The sequence below is a fragment of the Crocodylus siamensis genome, chromosome 4, assembly GCF_052110815.1.
Source record: "Crocodylus siamensis isolate JL-2025a chromosome 4, ASM5211081v1, whole genome shotgun sequence".
NCBI lineage: Eukaryota > Metazoa > Chordata > Crocodylia > Crocodylidae > Crocodylus > Crocodylus siamensis.
In genome coordinates, this window is record NC_143398.1 from 184177240 (window position 1) to 184192661 (window position 15422).

Consider the following 15422-nt stretch of genomic DNA (forward strand, 5'->3'; position numbering starts at 1 on the left):
AATCTTCCCCATTGTTTTTAAGTTAGAAGACCTGAATATTAAAATTATAGAAATGTAATAGGTTAAGATACTTTAAAAAATAAAAAACAGTAATTTAATCCCAAAAAAGAGTTCTTTGCTATTTTAAGTGAAATTGTATATTTTCCATTAGATCGTATTTGAATTGTGCTGTAGGATATTTTTAAAAAAAGAACAACGAAATAAGTTATTGTTTTAGGAATGTAGCTATAATGGATTTGGATGTGCTTTTTCATATGCATTTTGTGAGGCCACATATTACCTTAGATTTGTGCACGGGACATCCATTGACATCAGTATCTTCTGTATGTGCTTTTTCGTGGGATGAGAAGGCTTTAGGCTAGAAAAAAGAGTGGTGATAGTTTGTGCATACACACAGTTTTCCATCCAAGTCTTCCTTGGAACTTAATTTATACCACTTTGAGGTATGTATTGTCACCCTCACTATTCAGATGGGGAAAATGAGTCAATATTTATTTAAATGGCTTGCCCAACATGTAAGCAATTTCATGGAGAGCTGGGAATCTAATTATAATATTTTGGGATAGACTGCTATATTATCTAGCTCAGCCTACTTACCCTCCTTCCCTCTGTAACAAGGCCATGGCAGCTTCTCATGAGCTAAATGGTTGATAGCATGGAAAATGTACAGAATTCCATGTTAAAAACTGTACAGAAGAGAGAAGCCTGTTTAAATCTAGGCAAGATGACAACCTGTGAGTTCAGACTGAATTCTCATGCCTACATAAGCTAGTTGTACCTAATTTTTTGGGAGCAGCTGATATTTTTATTAGGCATAGGGAATGTTGTCTCCGCTCGCATGAGCTCTAGTTGCCTGGCAGAGGTGGATGGGAATGTTAAAGATACTGCCTTTTGTACATCTTTGTTTTTGTTTCCAGTTAATCTAACCATATCTTCTAAATAATATTTTGCTAAATCTTATGGAAAGCTCATTTATTATCAAATCATGTTGTAAGTGTTATTCTGTTGTTAATGGGGAACAATAAGCTGTGTTTCACTTAAGAATCTTTGACTAAAATCGCTGAGGTGGGGGAAATTCACTTGTCAAGCCAAAGGCTAAAATTTCTAGAGAGCAGAGAGGGTGGTGATGGTAAGAGACTTGAAGCTACAGAAAGGATTGGAAGCTGTTGTAAGACATAAATAATGTCCTGTTGGTTTGCATTTACCATTGACTAAAATGCAATATATAATGAAGCATCTTGTGGGCAGGGATTTATTGAATATTTAGAGCCAGAAAAAATAATTTAGCAGATGGTGAAAGGTACCATGCCTAGTTTTCCCCTCAAAACCTCCAAAAAAGTGAGGCTGCTACTGTTTAAAATTACTAAATGTTTTTATATATATTTTTTGCTAATTTTGATTCAAAATTATGTGCAGGATAAGATCTTTTCTGTCAAATTTCAATCTGAAGCAATTTTTTTGGTTTATAAACCAAACACCTAAAGATTAGGTGTTTAAATCATGAGAAATGTTGCCAGTAATCCAAAAAGGTGGAGAATTATAGGCGAACATAGTGTTTATTTATTGTCTACAAAGAGATAATTTTTATTTAGCTAGGATTGTGACATGATGGTCTTGATACAGTCTTTAATTTTAATGCATTGAAGTCTAACGTGTCAATGGATGTTTAGCTCTTTCCATGTAGTTCCAAGTGGTTAGTGGAAAACAAGCTGTGAATTAATTCCTGAGGCCCTCAGTAAAAAGATTTACAGTGAAAGAATTCTCTGCCTCATAATGGGACTGGTGTAGGTTTGTTTGATATTTAAAAGACTGAAACACCGTAAATTTACCCAAACCAAGCATTTGTTGTAAACAAGTTAACTGCCAACAGCTTTATATTCTGTCAAACGTAATTCTCGTTTAAGATGTATGGATAGCTTGAAAGTGAGGCTTTGAAGACAACTAATACCTGCTGAAGTGTTTGAGCTCTGTCTAGTCTGCTCTTCTGCTTTGCCATACCGATATGGCCTTAACCTAGAAACTGTTTGTTGAGACTGAGCATTTTTAAGCATGAATAGCAATGTGTGTGTTGCATTTTAGAAATGGTATCTTTGCATCTATTCAATTTGTTATTAGTTATCTGGATTTTTAAATCTTAAACTGAACTCTAGATTTTCTGCATATGATCTCATATGACCCCCAGCTAGCTATGCAACGATTTTGATAAAAGTGGTGTTAAGAATAGTAAACTGTCTTTTCAAATACTCAGGGCTTACTCTCCACTTTAAAAAGCTATTTAGAACATAGTAGGTGTTCTCATAATTATAAATTTGTTCAGTTAGTTGCACCTGAATATAAAGCTTTCCTGAATATGAATAATTGTGTGAGATTTCTATCTGTGTTAATTGTTATACAGTCTCCTTATGCCACTGTGAGTTTTGTGCTGAGCTTCATCTTGCTTGTTGGTGTTGCACAATATTATTGTGGAAATGATGCATTTGTTCTGAAGCTGAAGTTCAGGGAGCATGAAAAAGCCCCTTCCCCCCCCAAATATTAAATGTGAGATGTTTCTAGAGCTGTAATCTATTGTGTTAGGCAGTGGAACCTTGTGAGGATCCACTCCCTTTTCTTGTGTGGTTACTTATTTATAGTTCCTAAGTTGTTATTAGTTTAAAAGAAAAGATAGGAGAGCTGAATAATAATTATATAAACAAATTCAGTTTTATCCTAATGCGTGAGATGAAGAAAGTGAAAGTGACAAACAAAAGAACCCAGTGATTTTTTTCTTCCCTGTTCACACTTAATTAAGTTGTTCCCTCAAAGGGGAAAAAACATGCGTGATGAAAAGTGAATTCAAGTAAAATCTCTTTCAGTTTTGATAATTTCAGTTGAGGATGGTAACAGGAAACGATACTTTTGTTATATGTACAGTCTTTATCTTGTAGATTCCCCTGAGGTCTTTTTCAGTTACGAATCAGTTAAGACGATATCTTTTGTTACAAGCACTTCTGCACCAAAACGCATGTGAAAATATTGGACATTTTGCATGTAGAAGGCATGCAGGATTTAGTCTCCTCTGTAATTCAAGTTGTCTCCTGTTAGAAGTGGGATATTACATAAACTTCGTAATGCTCACTTTTCCATTTTAAATCATAGGCCTCTCTGTAGACTTGATACTGTACTGTCTGTCCCCTAGACTTGGGGTGGGGGAGTGGGAATATAGTCACACACTGACTCAAACTCAGTCATGGTTACACTGAAGTCAACAGAATTGTGTTCTTTTGCCCTATGTGTTTGGGAAAGACTTGTTCTACAGAATGGCCTTTGTTTAGACCCTCTACTAGGCAAAGCCTGTGATGTTGGGTTTTCTGTAGTCTATTACGTTTCAAGAAATGCCCTGCTTTTGAACATCTAATCATAGATGTTAGCTTTGTCCGTCTGTGAGGGAGATTACCTGTGTGTGTGTGTGTGCGCTGTAGAAACTTTTTTTTCTTCACTTTTTTCATTTGATAAAAATCTTTGCACTACAGCATGATTTCCTTTGGGTCTTACACCACCATTTGATCTCAATTTTTAATAATTTCGGTGGATTTAACTCCCAGAAGAAAACATGCTTGTGCTATGAAGTATTCCCACTAGAAATCTGGAAGTCTTAAAACCTTATGTTACTCAGAACTGAGAACTTGGCTCCTTTATTAATTCCCTGCTAGAGAACCCCAGTACAGTAAATCTTTCCATAACACCATGCTGTTGAAATTAATCAAGCTGATGTTTGGAAATTGTTCAAATTAGATTAAATTAAATAATACCTAGACAGAGCTCAAAACTTGCACTGATGAAAACAATTTTTAATCTGAAAAGATACAATTTTTATTGGCTCGTCTTCATATTGTATTTATTAGAACAAAGAGGCAGTGCTTCCCAGTTTGGTTAAATGGAAGGATGGATGGCATTTTAATTTTAACCTTATTACCAGCTTTCTGTGTTTTTTCCTTGGAGATTCCAAACGCATGACGGTGGTGGCATGCAGATGGGTGGCAGTCCAGTAGCTATTTACTATTTATTTTGAAACACACTTAGGAACATATTTTGCCTGAAAGTAACTGAAAGAACAGGTATAAGACGTTTTAGGGGACTAGCACTATGCTTTTATTTCAAATTGTCATTTAAAAGAAATACAAAGGGGTGCTCTATTTGTACACGTAACTCGCACTGGTTTCACTACAGTTGTTTGTGTTGTGTGTTAAATTGATTTAGTTAAATTGGTATAACCCCTGTGTCCTGTAATGGGCTTAGAAACTTTGAAAGCATTTAGAGTAATTTTCTTGAGCTCCTGCTCTCCCTGCACTCCCCTCCCCGCAAAAAAAACCAAACCAAAAAAACCTTTTAGTTGAAGTGAAGTGATAGATTTTTATTTTTTTAATATATATACAGATATGAGACCAAAACCTTACACTTCTCAACCAAAGATTTTTTTTCTTTTCTTTCTTTTTTTTTAAGAACAATTTCATATCCACCTTTAATTTTATGGATGCAGTTTATTTACTTGGGAACAGTTCATAGCGAAATGCATCTGACAGGGTGAAAAGCGTGCAGGATGGTGCATCAGTGGTGCATTCTTTTTAGTCTCGCTGCACCTTAGGTGAGATGTAATGCCTTATAGTTGCACAGCTCCCTTTGACTATGGGAACTGCCTGGCCTAAACTCCTGTATGTTGCTTTGACAATATATAAAAAGTTACATAATTTATCAGGGTGCCTGCTGGGAAAAAAATGTCATTTTCCAGTCATACTTAGGACTGTGATTTGACCTCTTTAGACAGTTGGGAATTCCTGATGCATACAGAAGCTTCTATGAATTTTCCTCCCGTTTTGCTGTGATCTTGTTTTCTTTTATCTGTTCCTGCTAGTGCTGTATGGGTGCATCAAAGCCCCATCTAAATTTATTAGGAAAGCAGTTAAAGAACTATGTGTAAGTTAAATGAACACAATTAAGAAAAAAATCTCCCAGACAACTTGAGCTTTGTATGCCAATGTTGCTTTTATACATTACTGCTATATTTGTGCTTTATGAATGAAAAATGTTCCTTTTTTATGCTCCATCCAGCCCAGTAACATTCAAATGTGAAAAACAATAGTTTTGTCATGAACTGTGAGATACTCAGACTCACTCACTGAAATACTCCTGTAAATCTGAAAAATCAAATGCACAGAATTATTTTTTAACACGTGTGTGTGTGTGTGTGTGTGTGTGGGGGGGGGGTACATTTTTTGCCCGATCAGATCCGGAGAGAGAATTGCAGAATATCAAGATTATTGAATAAAGCTCCTCTTGCCTTGCAGCACTATTACATGAAAGGTTTGTTTCATCATCTGTCGTCAGTCTGCCAGCTTTTTGAATGTTGCTTTAAATTTTCTGGCTGGAGCTGATAGTGGACACTGACTAACTTAAACAGCTACACCTTAAGTTCCCTGTTGTGGGGTTGAGGTGGAGCAAAATATATATCAGTATGTTGAAGGTGGATTGACTTCTGGCTGAACATGTTTTCTTGTCTTGTTTTTTAATGTGCTCTAAAAAATGGTAATTTATTCTTAGATCATGTTAATTCATTTTCAGATAATGTCAGGAAGCAGGAACATTTTGAGGTAATACAGCCACTGGAGAAATTATGGCTTTTACTATGTCCATTGCTAAATAGAATGCAAAGCAGGTGGTACTTTTCTTAGAGAAAATTTTGCAGGCAAGGAATGGGATTTATTATCACTCTGCACTAATGTAGAATTGGTGTTAAAATTCCAGAGATTGTCACCAGATGCATCAAAATATGTAAGCATTTAGCGGATGTGGTAATTTGCCCTTTGCCCCTCTCCCCTGGTGTTTTTTTAATGTGCAGTTAGCTAGCAGTTTATTATAATTCTGGTCTCAGAGATGTTCTTGAAAATGCCATTTCTGTAGCAGAGAAGTTTACAGTCACCAGTGGTGAAAAGGACCATTTCCAAAGCTACTATTTGTAGGAATTAAACAAGAGCTTGAGTACTTTGGGTTAGTCTTGTCACCCCAAAATCAAACCTTGACCATTCTTATTTTTGGTATTACAGAGAGACTGTAGTTGATTGTGTAACTTGCAGACAGAATCAGTACAATATAGCTTATGTTAGGGGAGGGAAGGACAGGGTTATAGTGCGAAAGGAATCATGAGCAGGTTAAACAGTGTAACATCATTTTGAGCTTGCTGGTTCATGCATGCTAATAGACTAAAACATAATTTTAACTTCTGTTTGGCTAGATGTGGAATTTATGGGCAACTAGGATTAATTTCTGCTTTCACTGAAATGAAGAGACACTTTCTTATTTGCTTCAGTGAGTGTGGAATCATTTCTATAGCACCTTTCTATCAAAGAAGCCCATAGATGGGGTTATGGTATATGTTCTGGGGTGTGTTATAATTTGGCAGAGCTGCTTCAACTTACCAAACCCATGGTGATACACTAGCATCTACCAGTTAAGAAATAGGAGGAAGAATGAAATGACTCTGGGGCTAAGCATAGACAGTCAGAAAGCCCAAGACTGAAATGATTCGGTTTTTGCAGGTTAGTCTAAACTGCAGAGATTAAATTGAGAAGCAACTGGATAGACATTCACTTTTGATTCAGGAAATGCAGCCACATACTTTCAGTGGCTCAGGCCAGAAGCTGGGGGGCGTATGTTCACTTCCTCTTCCTGCTGTCCCCAAGGTCTCTGGGATTTGCAGTCTAGAATTACGGCAGCAGGACTCTGCAGAGTTGCTCCTTACTTCCTATTTATGCTTCCAGGTGCCTCGGGGATTTATAGTCCACAGTTGCAGCTAGCAGTAAGTTTTTAGCAGGGTGGGGCAGCACGGTACTCGGGGTGAGGGGGCAGGGTAGAGGGAGGGAAGTTTAGGCGGCCTCCCTGGCCCCAGACCCCAGATGGGGTTTACCTGGGGGGACAGTCCCTGCCTTCCTCCCATTCCCCCCAACCCTTCTCTTCCAGAGCAGACAGCCCAGTCCAGGGCTGGATAGCATGCTGGAATGCTGGGGGAATGTGACTTAATTTGAACCAGGAAGTGGTCTGGAACAGAAGTTTCATAAACTGGTTTGATCCAAATCAGCTAAGTCTGGTACTACTTCAACTAGGTTTATCTTAAACCAGTTTCAGCCATTTTGAAACTGGGTTATGGTGAACTGAGCTTCTGTTCTGTTGCAGGTTGAAACCAGTTTCTGATCACGTAAACTAGTTTATATGTAACTTCTGTCCCTAACTCATCAGTCCCTATATTGAAGGGGTCCTTTAATGCAGATTGAGCAAGATGTAATAGATACTTCTAAGACTTGGAATTCTCAAGGTAGCTCTCAGAGGCTGTACAGTCTAGGGACATGGTTGTCATGGGGGATCTAAACTACCCTGACATCTGGTGGGAGGAGCAGTCACCCAAATCCAGTCATTTGCGTAGGTTCTTAACCCGCATGCAGGACTTTCACCTAATGCAGGAGGTACATGGTCCCACTAGGGGAAATGCCTTACTGGACTTGGTGTTGACTACAGGGGAGGACCTGTAGGGGAGCTGCAGATTTGTGGTCATCTTGGGGACAGTGACCACCAATCAATCGAATTCACCATCCAGTGTAGGGTGGGTAAGATAACTAGTAGGGTGGAAGTGCTTGACTTTAGGAAGGTTGACTTCAGTGTGCTCAAGAGGGTAGTCAATGATGCACTGCAGGATAGCAGTACTGGTGAGATGGGAGTCCAGGAAGGGTGGTCGTTCCTAAAGGAGGCAATCCATCGGGCACAGAGGGAGATGATCCCAGTATGAGGGAAAAGGGGGAAAGGAGCCAAAAAACTTCCTTGGCTAAACAGGAAAATCCAGGGGAGCCTAAGGACAAAAAAGTAGGCATATAGGTAGTGGAAGCAGGGGAAACCTACCAAGGAGGAGTATACCTACTTACCCCGAACTTTCAGGGAGGCAGTTAGAAGGCCAAAGCAACTACAGAGCTGAGGCTGGCAACACAAATTAAAGACAACAACAAGTCTTTTTTTCAGGTATGTAGGGGGTAAAAGAAAGGTGCAGGGAAGCATAGGACTCCTACTAAACAAGGAGCAATTAATAACAGACAGGGGAGACAAGGCTGAGCTATTCAATGAGTTTTTTGCCTCCGTGTTCTTTACCAGGGTTCTTAGATGGGCATCAGAGGGACACCAGCCTACCAGCTGTCGATGCTGACTTGGTGCAGAGTCACTTAGATGGACTGGATGTGTTCAGATCAGCAGGCCTGGATGAGCTTTATCTGAGAGTACTGAAGGAATTGGCTGCTGTCATAGCAAAACCACCAGCACAGCTGTTTGAGTGCCCGTGGTGCTCGGGTTGTGTCCCGGAGGACTGGAAAAGGGCCAATGTGGTCTCAATTTTCAAGAAGGGGAGGAAGGTGGATCCGAATAATTATAGGCCAGTCAGTCTCACCTCCATCCTTGGAAAGGTCTTTGAAAAGATTATGAAGGATCATATCTGTGGGAGTCCAATGGGAAAAATAATGCAGCAGGGAAACCAGCATGGATTTGTAGCAGGTAGATCATGCCTGACCAATCTGGTTTCGTTTTATGACAGTGTCACAAAATGCTTAGATGCAGGAGTAGAGGTAGAAGTCATTTTCTTGGATTTTAGCAAGACCTTCGATACGGTATCTTATCCCGGTCTCGGAAATAAATTAAGAGGCTGTGAGAAAGATATTTACATGGTCCGGTGGGTCACAAATTGGCTTAGCGGTCGCATCCAGAGAGTGGTAGTAGATGGGTTGGTATTGATCTGGAAAGATGTGGGTAATGGGGTCCAACAGGGTTTGGTACTTGAACCTGTACTCTTCAATATTTTCATCAGTGACTTGGATGTGGGTGTGAAATGTGCTCTGTCCGAGTTTGCAGGCGATAGTAAATTGTCAGATGAAGTGCAAACTCTGGAGGGTGGGGAACGATTGCAGGCAGACCTGGCCAGGTTAGAAAGGTGGGCAGTACACAATAAGATTCAGTACAACAAGGACAAATGCGGAGTGCTGCACCTGGTGTGCAAAAATATCCAGCATGTCTACTGGCTGGGAAGTGACCCTCTCAGCAGCACAGAAGTGCAAAGGGATCTCGGAGTCATAGTGGACTCCAAGATGAACATAAGCCATCAGTGTGACAAAATCATAAGCAAAGCTAACTGCACTTTATCATGCATCAGCAGATATATGACAAATAGATCCAAGGAGGTGATGCTTCCTCTCTGCGGCATTGGCCAGACTGTAGTTGGAGTACTGTGTCCAGTTTTGGGCACCGTACTTCAAGAAGGATGTTGATGGACTTGAAAGAGTGCAGAGGAGAGCCACTTGTATGGTTAGGGGCTTACAGGCCAAGCTCTGTGAGGAGAGGCTGAGGGACCTGGACCTCTTCAGCCTCTGCAAGAGAAGGTTGAGAGGTGATCCTGTGGCCACCTACACATTCATTAGGGGGATGCAGCAAGGGATCAGAGATGCTGGGTTCATCAGGGTGCCTCTTAGGGTAACCAGGAACAATGGTCACAAACTGACAGAGACCATATTTAGGTTGGATATCAGGAAAAACTTTGTCATGGTAAGGGTGGCCAAAATTTGGAATGGGCTTCCAAGGCAGGTGCTCTCCCCTACCTTGGGGGTCTTTAAGAGAAGGTTGGATAGGCATCTGGCTGGGGTCATCTGACCCCAGCACTCTTTCCTGCCCAGGCAGGGGATCGGACTCGATGATCTGTTGAGATCCCTTCCGACCCTAGCATCTATGAATCTGTGTTCTAGTGGTTTCTTTAAAAGGAGAATTGCCAGCTTGAGATGCAGTTTCTGCTTCATTTCACTTGAGGTGTGCAGTATAGTAGCACAATAATAATGTTCCTCTTAATATAAAAAATACCTTTGTTCTTCATAGTCATTTACACTACAGATGACCTGTTTTTTCTTCCATTGTAATAGGTCTAGGGGAGCACCTCTCATCAGATGGTACATGTTGAAGCTAATACAGTTTGACCCCACAGTAATTTCCAGCATGTTTGGTGGCTCACAAGCATTAAAGAAAAAAAACCTTTTAGCAAATCAACAATACAGATAGGAACAAAACATCTCTGTTTACTGTATTGTGTATGGGAGGGGGGTGCTTTGTGGGAGAGGTCATGTAGGTTATGGCAGGTACAGACTTACATACAGTCACAAAGGGAATTTGCAGTAAAGCCAAACAAAATCTAGCCCAAACCTTTTTTTCTTCCCCCAAGTTTTACTTGTTTATATAGTTTCTCTTGTAGGACTGCTCAGTCTATACCCTAGATTCTCTCTCTAGTCACTCCTACCCTCCTTATGCCAGCATGAGGTAATAAATCACTTGCCTTGGTGAGTCAGCACCTGCTAACAAGTGGAAGGTTTTTGGTGAGTGGTGAGAACCTATTAGAACTTCAGCAGTGCATTCTTGCTGTGGTATGTGAACAAAGTGGGTGCTGGCTATAAATGTACTAATAACGGCACACTATCTTTCTGGAGGACATAACTGTGTGTGGGAACAGCATTGGTCTTGATGTTTCCACAATATTCATTGGGTAGGGATAGTCAAATTTTGGCAAATACTAAGCTGAAAGACTAGTACAAAAGTAAACTATTTAAAATTAATGCTGAATAGATCTAAATTTAAATCTAGATTTAAATGAATCTAGAGTTGTGACTTCTGCTGTTTCCTATAGAGGACCCTTTTGCACTCTAATGAAAACAAATCTAAAGGCAGGTGTTTGCTAGGAGGAGCCTGCCAGGAAGTGTTTTAATTTAATTGTTTTAATAAATAGATAAAGGATTTATTTGTTGATAATTGTTTTAAAACTTTTTACCTAGGTTTGATGATTCCTGTATTTTGTGTGGTGGAGCAGTCGGATACATCTCCTGATTACGATAATCGAGAAGAGCATGCTGAGTTTGTTCTGGTTCGTAAAGATGTGCTCTTTAGCCAGCTGGTGGAGACAGCGCTCCTGGCTCTTGGGTATTCCCACAGTTCTGCAGCTCAAGCACAAGGTATTCAGTGATATTCTTTTCATTTTCCTTGAATTGGCATAAGAAAGCTGCCTTCTATAGCACCTGAGGTCGTTCTGTGTAAGGACAAAGCAGGAGAATTGCTGGTAAATTGTGCAGGCAATTCAATCAGTGATCCTAAAACTAGTCGTGTAACAACCTCAGACTCACTACCTGGTCTGGGAACCATTTCCTGCGTCCTACTGAAGTATGAAACACTGTAATATTCATCATTTGGAGTAAACGTGTGTTTGGTTTGATAAGGCAGTAAGTTTTTTGTCTCAGAAAATTATGTAGAAGGACCAGATAGACTACCTGGGTGTATATCTAGATAGCGTTACACAATTTGCAGAAAGAAACTTTTCTCCCCTTGTTTCAAGGCCATGATTAACATGATTAACTTGTGTTTAAAATAGTGATATCACACCATTACTTTGTCCCCTATGTTTATATTCAGTACGATAATGTTGGACTCCTTTCATGACGAATAGCTTATTTTATGCATTTACCTCAAATAGTGCTTTGAAATCCTTTGTGAAGCTGCATATTACTGTGCAATTACCAAGATATAATTTTTTTTTGTTTGTTTTCAGCCATAGGGACAGTTTAAAATAAAACTCCTTCACCCAGAATTAAAAAAAAAAACACAACCTGATCTAGAAGGCAAAAGAAAACAAGCAGGAAAGAAATCTTGTTGAAATTGTCATCTCTGCATTCCAAGTGAATTGCTTGTATTGAATGAATGATGACAATACTTACTTTTCAGAAGAGAAATCTGTAACTTCTAGCCCCATCCTTCTGTGTCAGGTTATACTCATTTAGGAATTGTGTTGCTTGGAGATTTGGATTTTAACTGCTGTATTCTCTGTTTCTTTATGAAAAAGCAGTAAGGAAGCTTCAGGTGCTTTCAGAATGAGCAGTAGTGGAGTTTGAATCAAACTGTTCTGAAGCTGAGGATATTCTAACATAGCGCTCCGAATGCACGCATCTGTCCAAACTGTGATAATGATTCATTTCCTTCGTCAGCATTTCTGCTTTGTGAGAGGTTCAGTAGCTGCATCCAATCAAAACTCATGCAGAGCTATACGAGTTACTGGACTGTTGTTACAGAAAACAACAGTAAAAACAAGGAGAGAAGTTAGGGTGCTTCAGCCCTATCTGTTGCACTTACCCACTCCCCTCCCCCAGTTGTGCCATTTCACTGACACTTTCTTTGAATGCAAAGGTCATTGTATCCCAGTGTTTCCAGTGAGCCAGCTTTCTGTTTGACAGCACTATCCATCTCAGTTAACACGGTTGCTCAACATGTTGTGAGCTAACATGTGGAACACGCTGTATTAAGTGGCCAAGATTTGATTCTTGGCACCTACAAAGGGAATGGGCTTTGCAGGGAACCTGCTCCAAGGAGGCATTCCATTGTGCAGCGATCCACACTGGCCGAGAAACTCGCTGGGGGAAACTCTCCTTTGCAGCACTTTTCTGTTGAGCACACCAAGGAGGACAGCGCGATTGACTTACGTAGGAAATTAGCCATTTCTTCTTTGTGTAGTAACTACTGTCTTTTCAAACTACAATCATTTGAAGCTGCCTTTTTTATTGTGTGTGTTATAGGAGAGGTTATCTGCTGGCAAGCTGTAAGATAAGATGCAGGCAAAGCACAAAACTAGCTGGTTTTAAGACGGTTCAGATTCATTGCAAAATTTTGTAAAATAGTATGTGGTATGAAGATTTATTGGCATGTAAAAAGATTAGTAAAGCTGTTTTTCTTTCTGAGCCTGTTTCAAGCCTTTTGGGTCAGGGAAAATCTGCTTCTCTTGTGAGTACTGTTGAGTTTGTTTTTGTTTTTGAAAATATTCACTGACAAGCAATCATTGTGTTCCCTTTACTGATGTTTTGTGAACAGGAAAAAGCTGAATTAAATGGCTGAAGGTACAAGCTAAAAGCTCTCTTATGCTTTCCTAAATGCAATAAATCTCTGAGCAGTTTGCTCTGTAGAAAACTGAGTAGGTTACCAACATGAAGAGTTGTCCTGACATTCCCTAGTGCTAAATTAAACATTAATTGGGTAAAGTTTCATGAAGCTACATATAGCCTATGAACTGACGGGCTACTTACCTGTGGGATTACAATTCCAGATACTGTAATCTTCTGGGCTGGAAAAAAGTATATTACTTTTTCCTTTCTTTCCTGTTGTTGTCTGGTTCCAGGACGTGAGTGTCAAGGATCATTGAAAGCTTCTGCCTGCTCTTGGAAGCCACCTTTAGAATATATATTTTTGTGTGTGTTTCCCACTGAAGGTCCAGCTGGAAGAAGAGATGTCATTTGGTTTTTGTGGTAGAATTGTCAGTGCAGTTGTATCAGTTTTCACAATTGTTTTCGTTGTAGCTTGCCAAACTAGGGTAAACAATTTTGAAAGAAATACATGGACGGAAGTAGATGGAATTTCTGAAGATGGACTGTTCCTTATTGAAGAAGACTTGTTGTTTCATCACTTCTACCTAGTCCTGAATTATTTGGACAATGGATCTTTACCCAGTAAACAGTTGGTTATAGCATTTTCTGTTGACTGTTGAGAGTTGTGAAAAATCTGCAACAAAATAGGAACTTGTTAACAGCTTGGAGGGTGTGAAATCTGGGAGTGACAATACAGTTTTAATAAACATTTATGTAGCTTTATTTAATCATTTAAGGCTAGACCTGGCAGTAGAAAATCTGCTATATCTTTTGTGCACAGGGCATGTCATTTCTTTACAAGGGCTCTGTGTAGGATATACTATGACATGCTCTCTGCTACTAATTTTGGGGTGGAGGTTGGACATTTCAACTGGGATATTTATGTAAAAAATATAGCCTTCAGGGCTAGTTTTGGATGACCATTAGAATTCAATATTGTGGTCTGAAACTGATCTTTTTTAATAAGAAGAGGGAACTTGCACAGAGACTATAGGTTTCACCAAGGAAATACTCTACTGAAGATGGATCAAGACATAACTCTGAATGCTGGGGATCATAATTTGCTTCAGGCCCTGTCCTTCCATAGTTAAAAATATAAAGGTAGTTGCCATCTCACTTATTTTATGTGGAGGCCCCCAACTTCTGGATTAGCTGTGGAAGTAGACTTGCTATTTCTTTTGGAGGTTTGGGGAGCATAAAGCTGATTGAAAACTTGGGCTAACTTTCTGTGATTTTGATTGAAACCAGAGGGAAAAAAATTTAGTCATGTTTTATTTTCCATGGATATTTTTGTTCAGTTCTGTTTGCTAGGCCTGATCAAAGGTTCTTCAAAGAAGCCAAACACTGAATGGGCTGTGCAGACAGTATAACTTTTGTATTCCCTGAAGATGGTTCTGCTTAGATCAGGATACAGATGTGAGCGACTACTATTTGCTCATATCATACTTTTTCTTCACAAAACAATTATCTGTGCCTGGTGTGATTTTCAGCTTTAGGTTAGAAAAATAGCTACTTAGGAGACATTTCCAATGGCACGGCTCTGGATTTAGAAATAAGTGTGTTGCATGATGTTATTTATTCAAAAAAAATCTATATACATGTCCTGCTCCCTAAAGTAAAACCTATACCATATAGCTATATAGGTGAGGAGGCCAAGAAGGGAAGGTAAATGGAAATAATGAAGGAAGTGGAGAGGATGAGTGCTTCCAGTTGGAGCAGAGAAAGTGAGGAAGCCACAAAAGAAATTTTGCATTTGGGAAGGTGATGCACAGAATTGAAGGGACTTGTCCCAGATGCATAATAAGTCCGGCAGGGTCATAAAATAAACCACAGTCTCGCAAGCCATGATACAATACTCTCCTTTTGCATGGGAGAGGGAGTGCAAACTACTTGGGTCCTACCCTTCTTTTTAATAGCTAATTTGATGCTTTCTGTGATTACTGGATACGCTTAAATACTAAAGGGGGAAAAAGCAAAAAGAGAGAAATGACCCCAGTTACTTTGGGTATTTCAACATTTAGAAAACTAGCAATCAAAAATAATCTGCCAGGTGTTTTAGCATGTCAGCTTGAATGCTCAGCTGCTTTTGCTTTGTTTAGCTTTTGTGTCACCCTTATAAGTGCATTGCTGTTTTTGGGGTTGTTACTACTAATCAATATTAGAAAGGTGTAAATGCTAAGGAGGGAATGGAAATGGCAGAGGTGTTCCTGGAGAATAATGCTAGGAATAGTTGGATGTAACTAATCAAAAGATAATTTTGCATTGAACACAAGGAAACATTTTCTAAGAGCTGATTTACTTGGACTGTGGCAGGTTTTTACTGCTGTTGAATGCACAGAGAAGCACTTTTATATTTTTATATCAAGAATGAAGCAATAAAAAACATGAAAGTGTAGTGGAGCCTTGCTAACTCATACATGCCATGCT

General features: G+C 39.5%; 1 protein-coding gene across 3 annotated transcripts in view; it reads left to right on the forward strand.

Annotated features, from left to right (window-relative positions):
- SATB2 (SATB homeobox 2) overlaps positions 1–15422 on the forward strand; it is a 175817-nt gene that overhangs the window by 13577 nt on the left and 146818 nt on the right. For all 3 annotated transcript variants that reach the window (XM_090045166.1, XM_090045165.1, XM_090045167.1), the window contains exon 3: positions 10869–11045. In XM_090045166.1, the coding sequence (XP_089901292.1) occupies positions 10869–11045 (177 nt within the window). The remainder of the gene's footprint in view (positions 1–10868; positions 11046–15422) is intronic.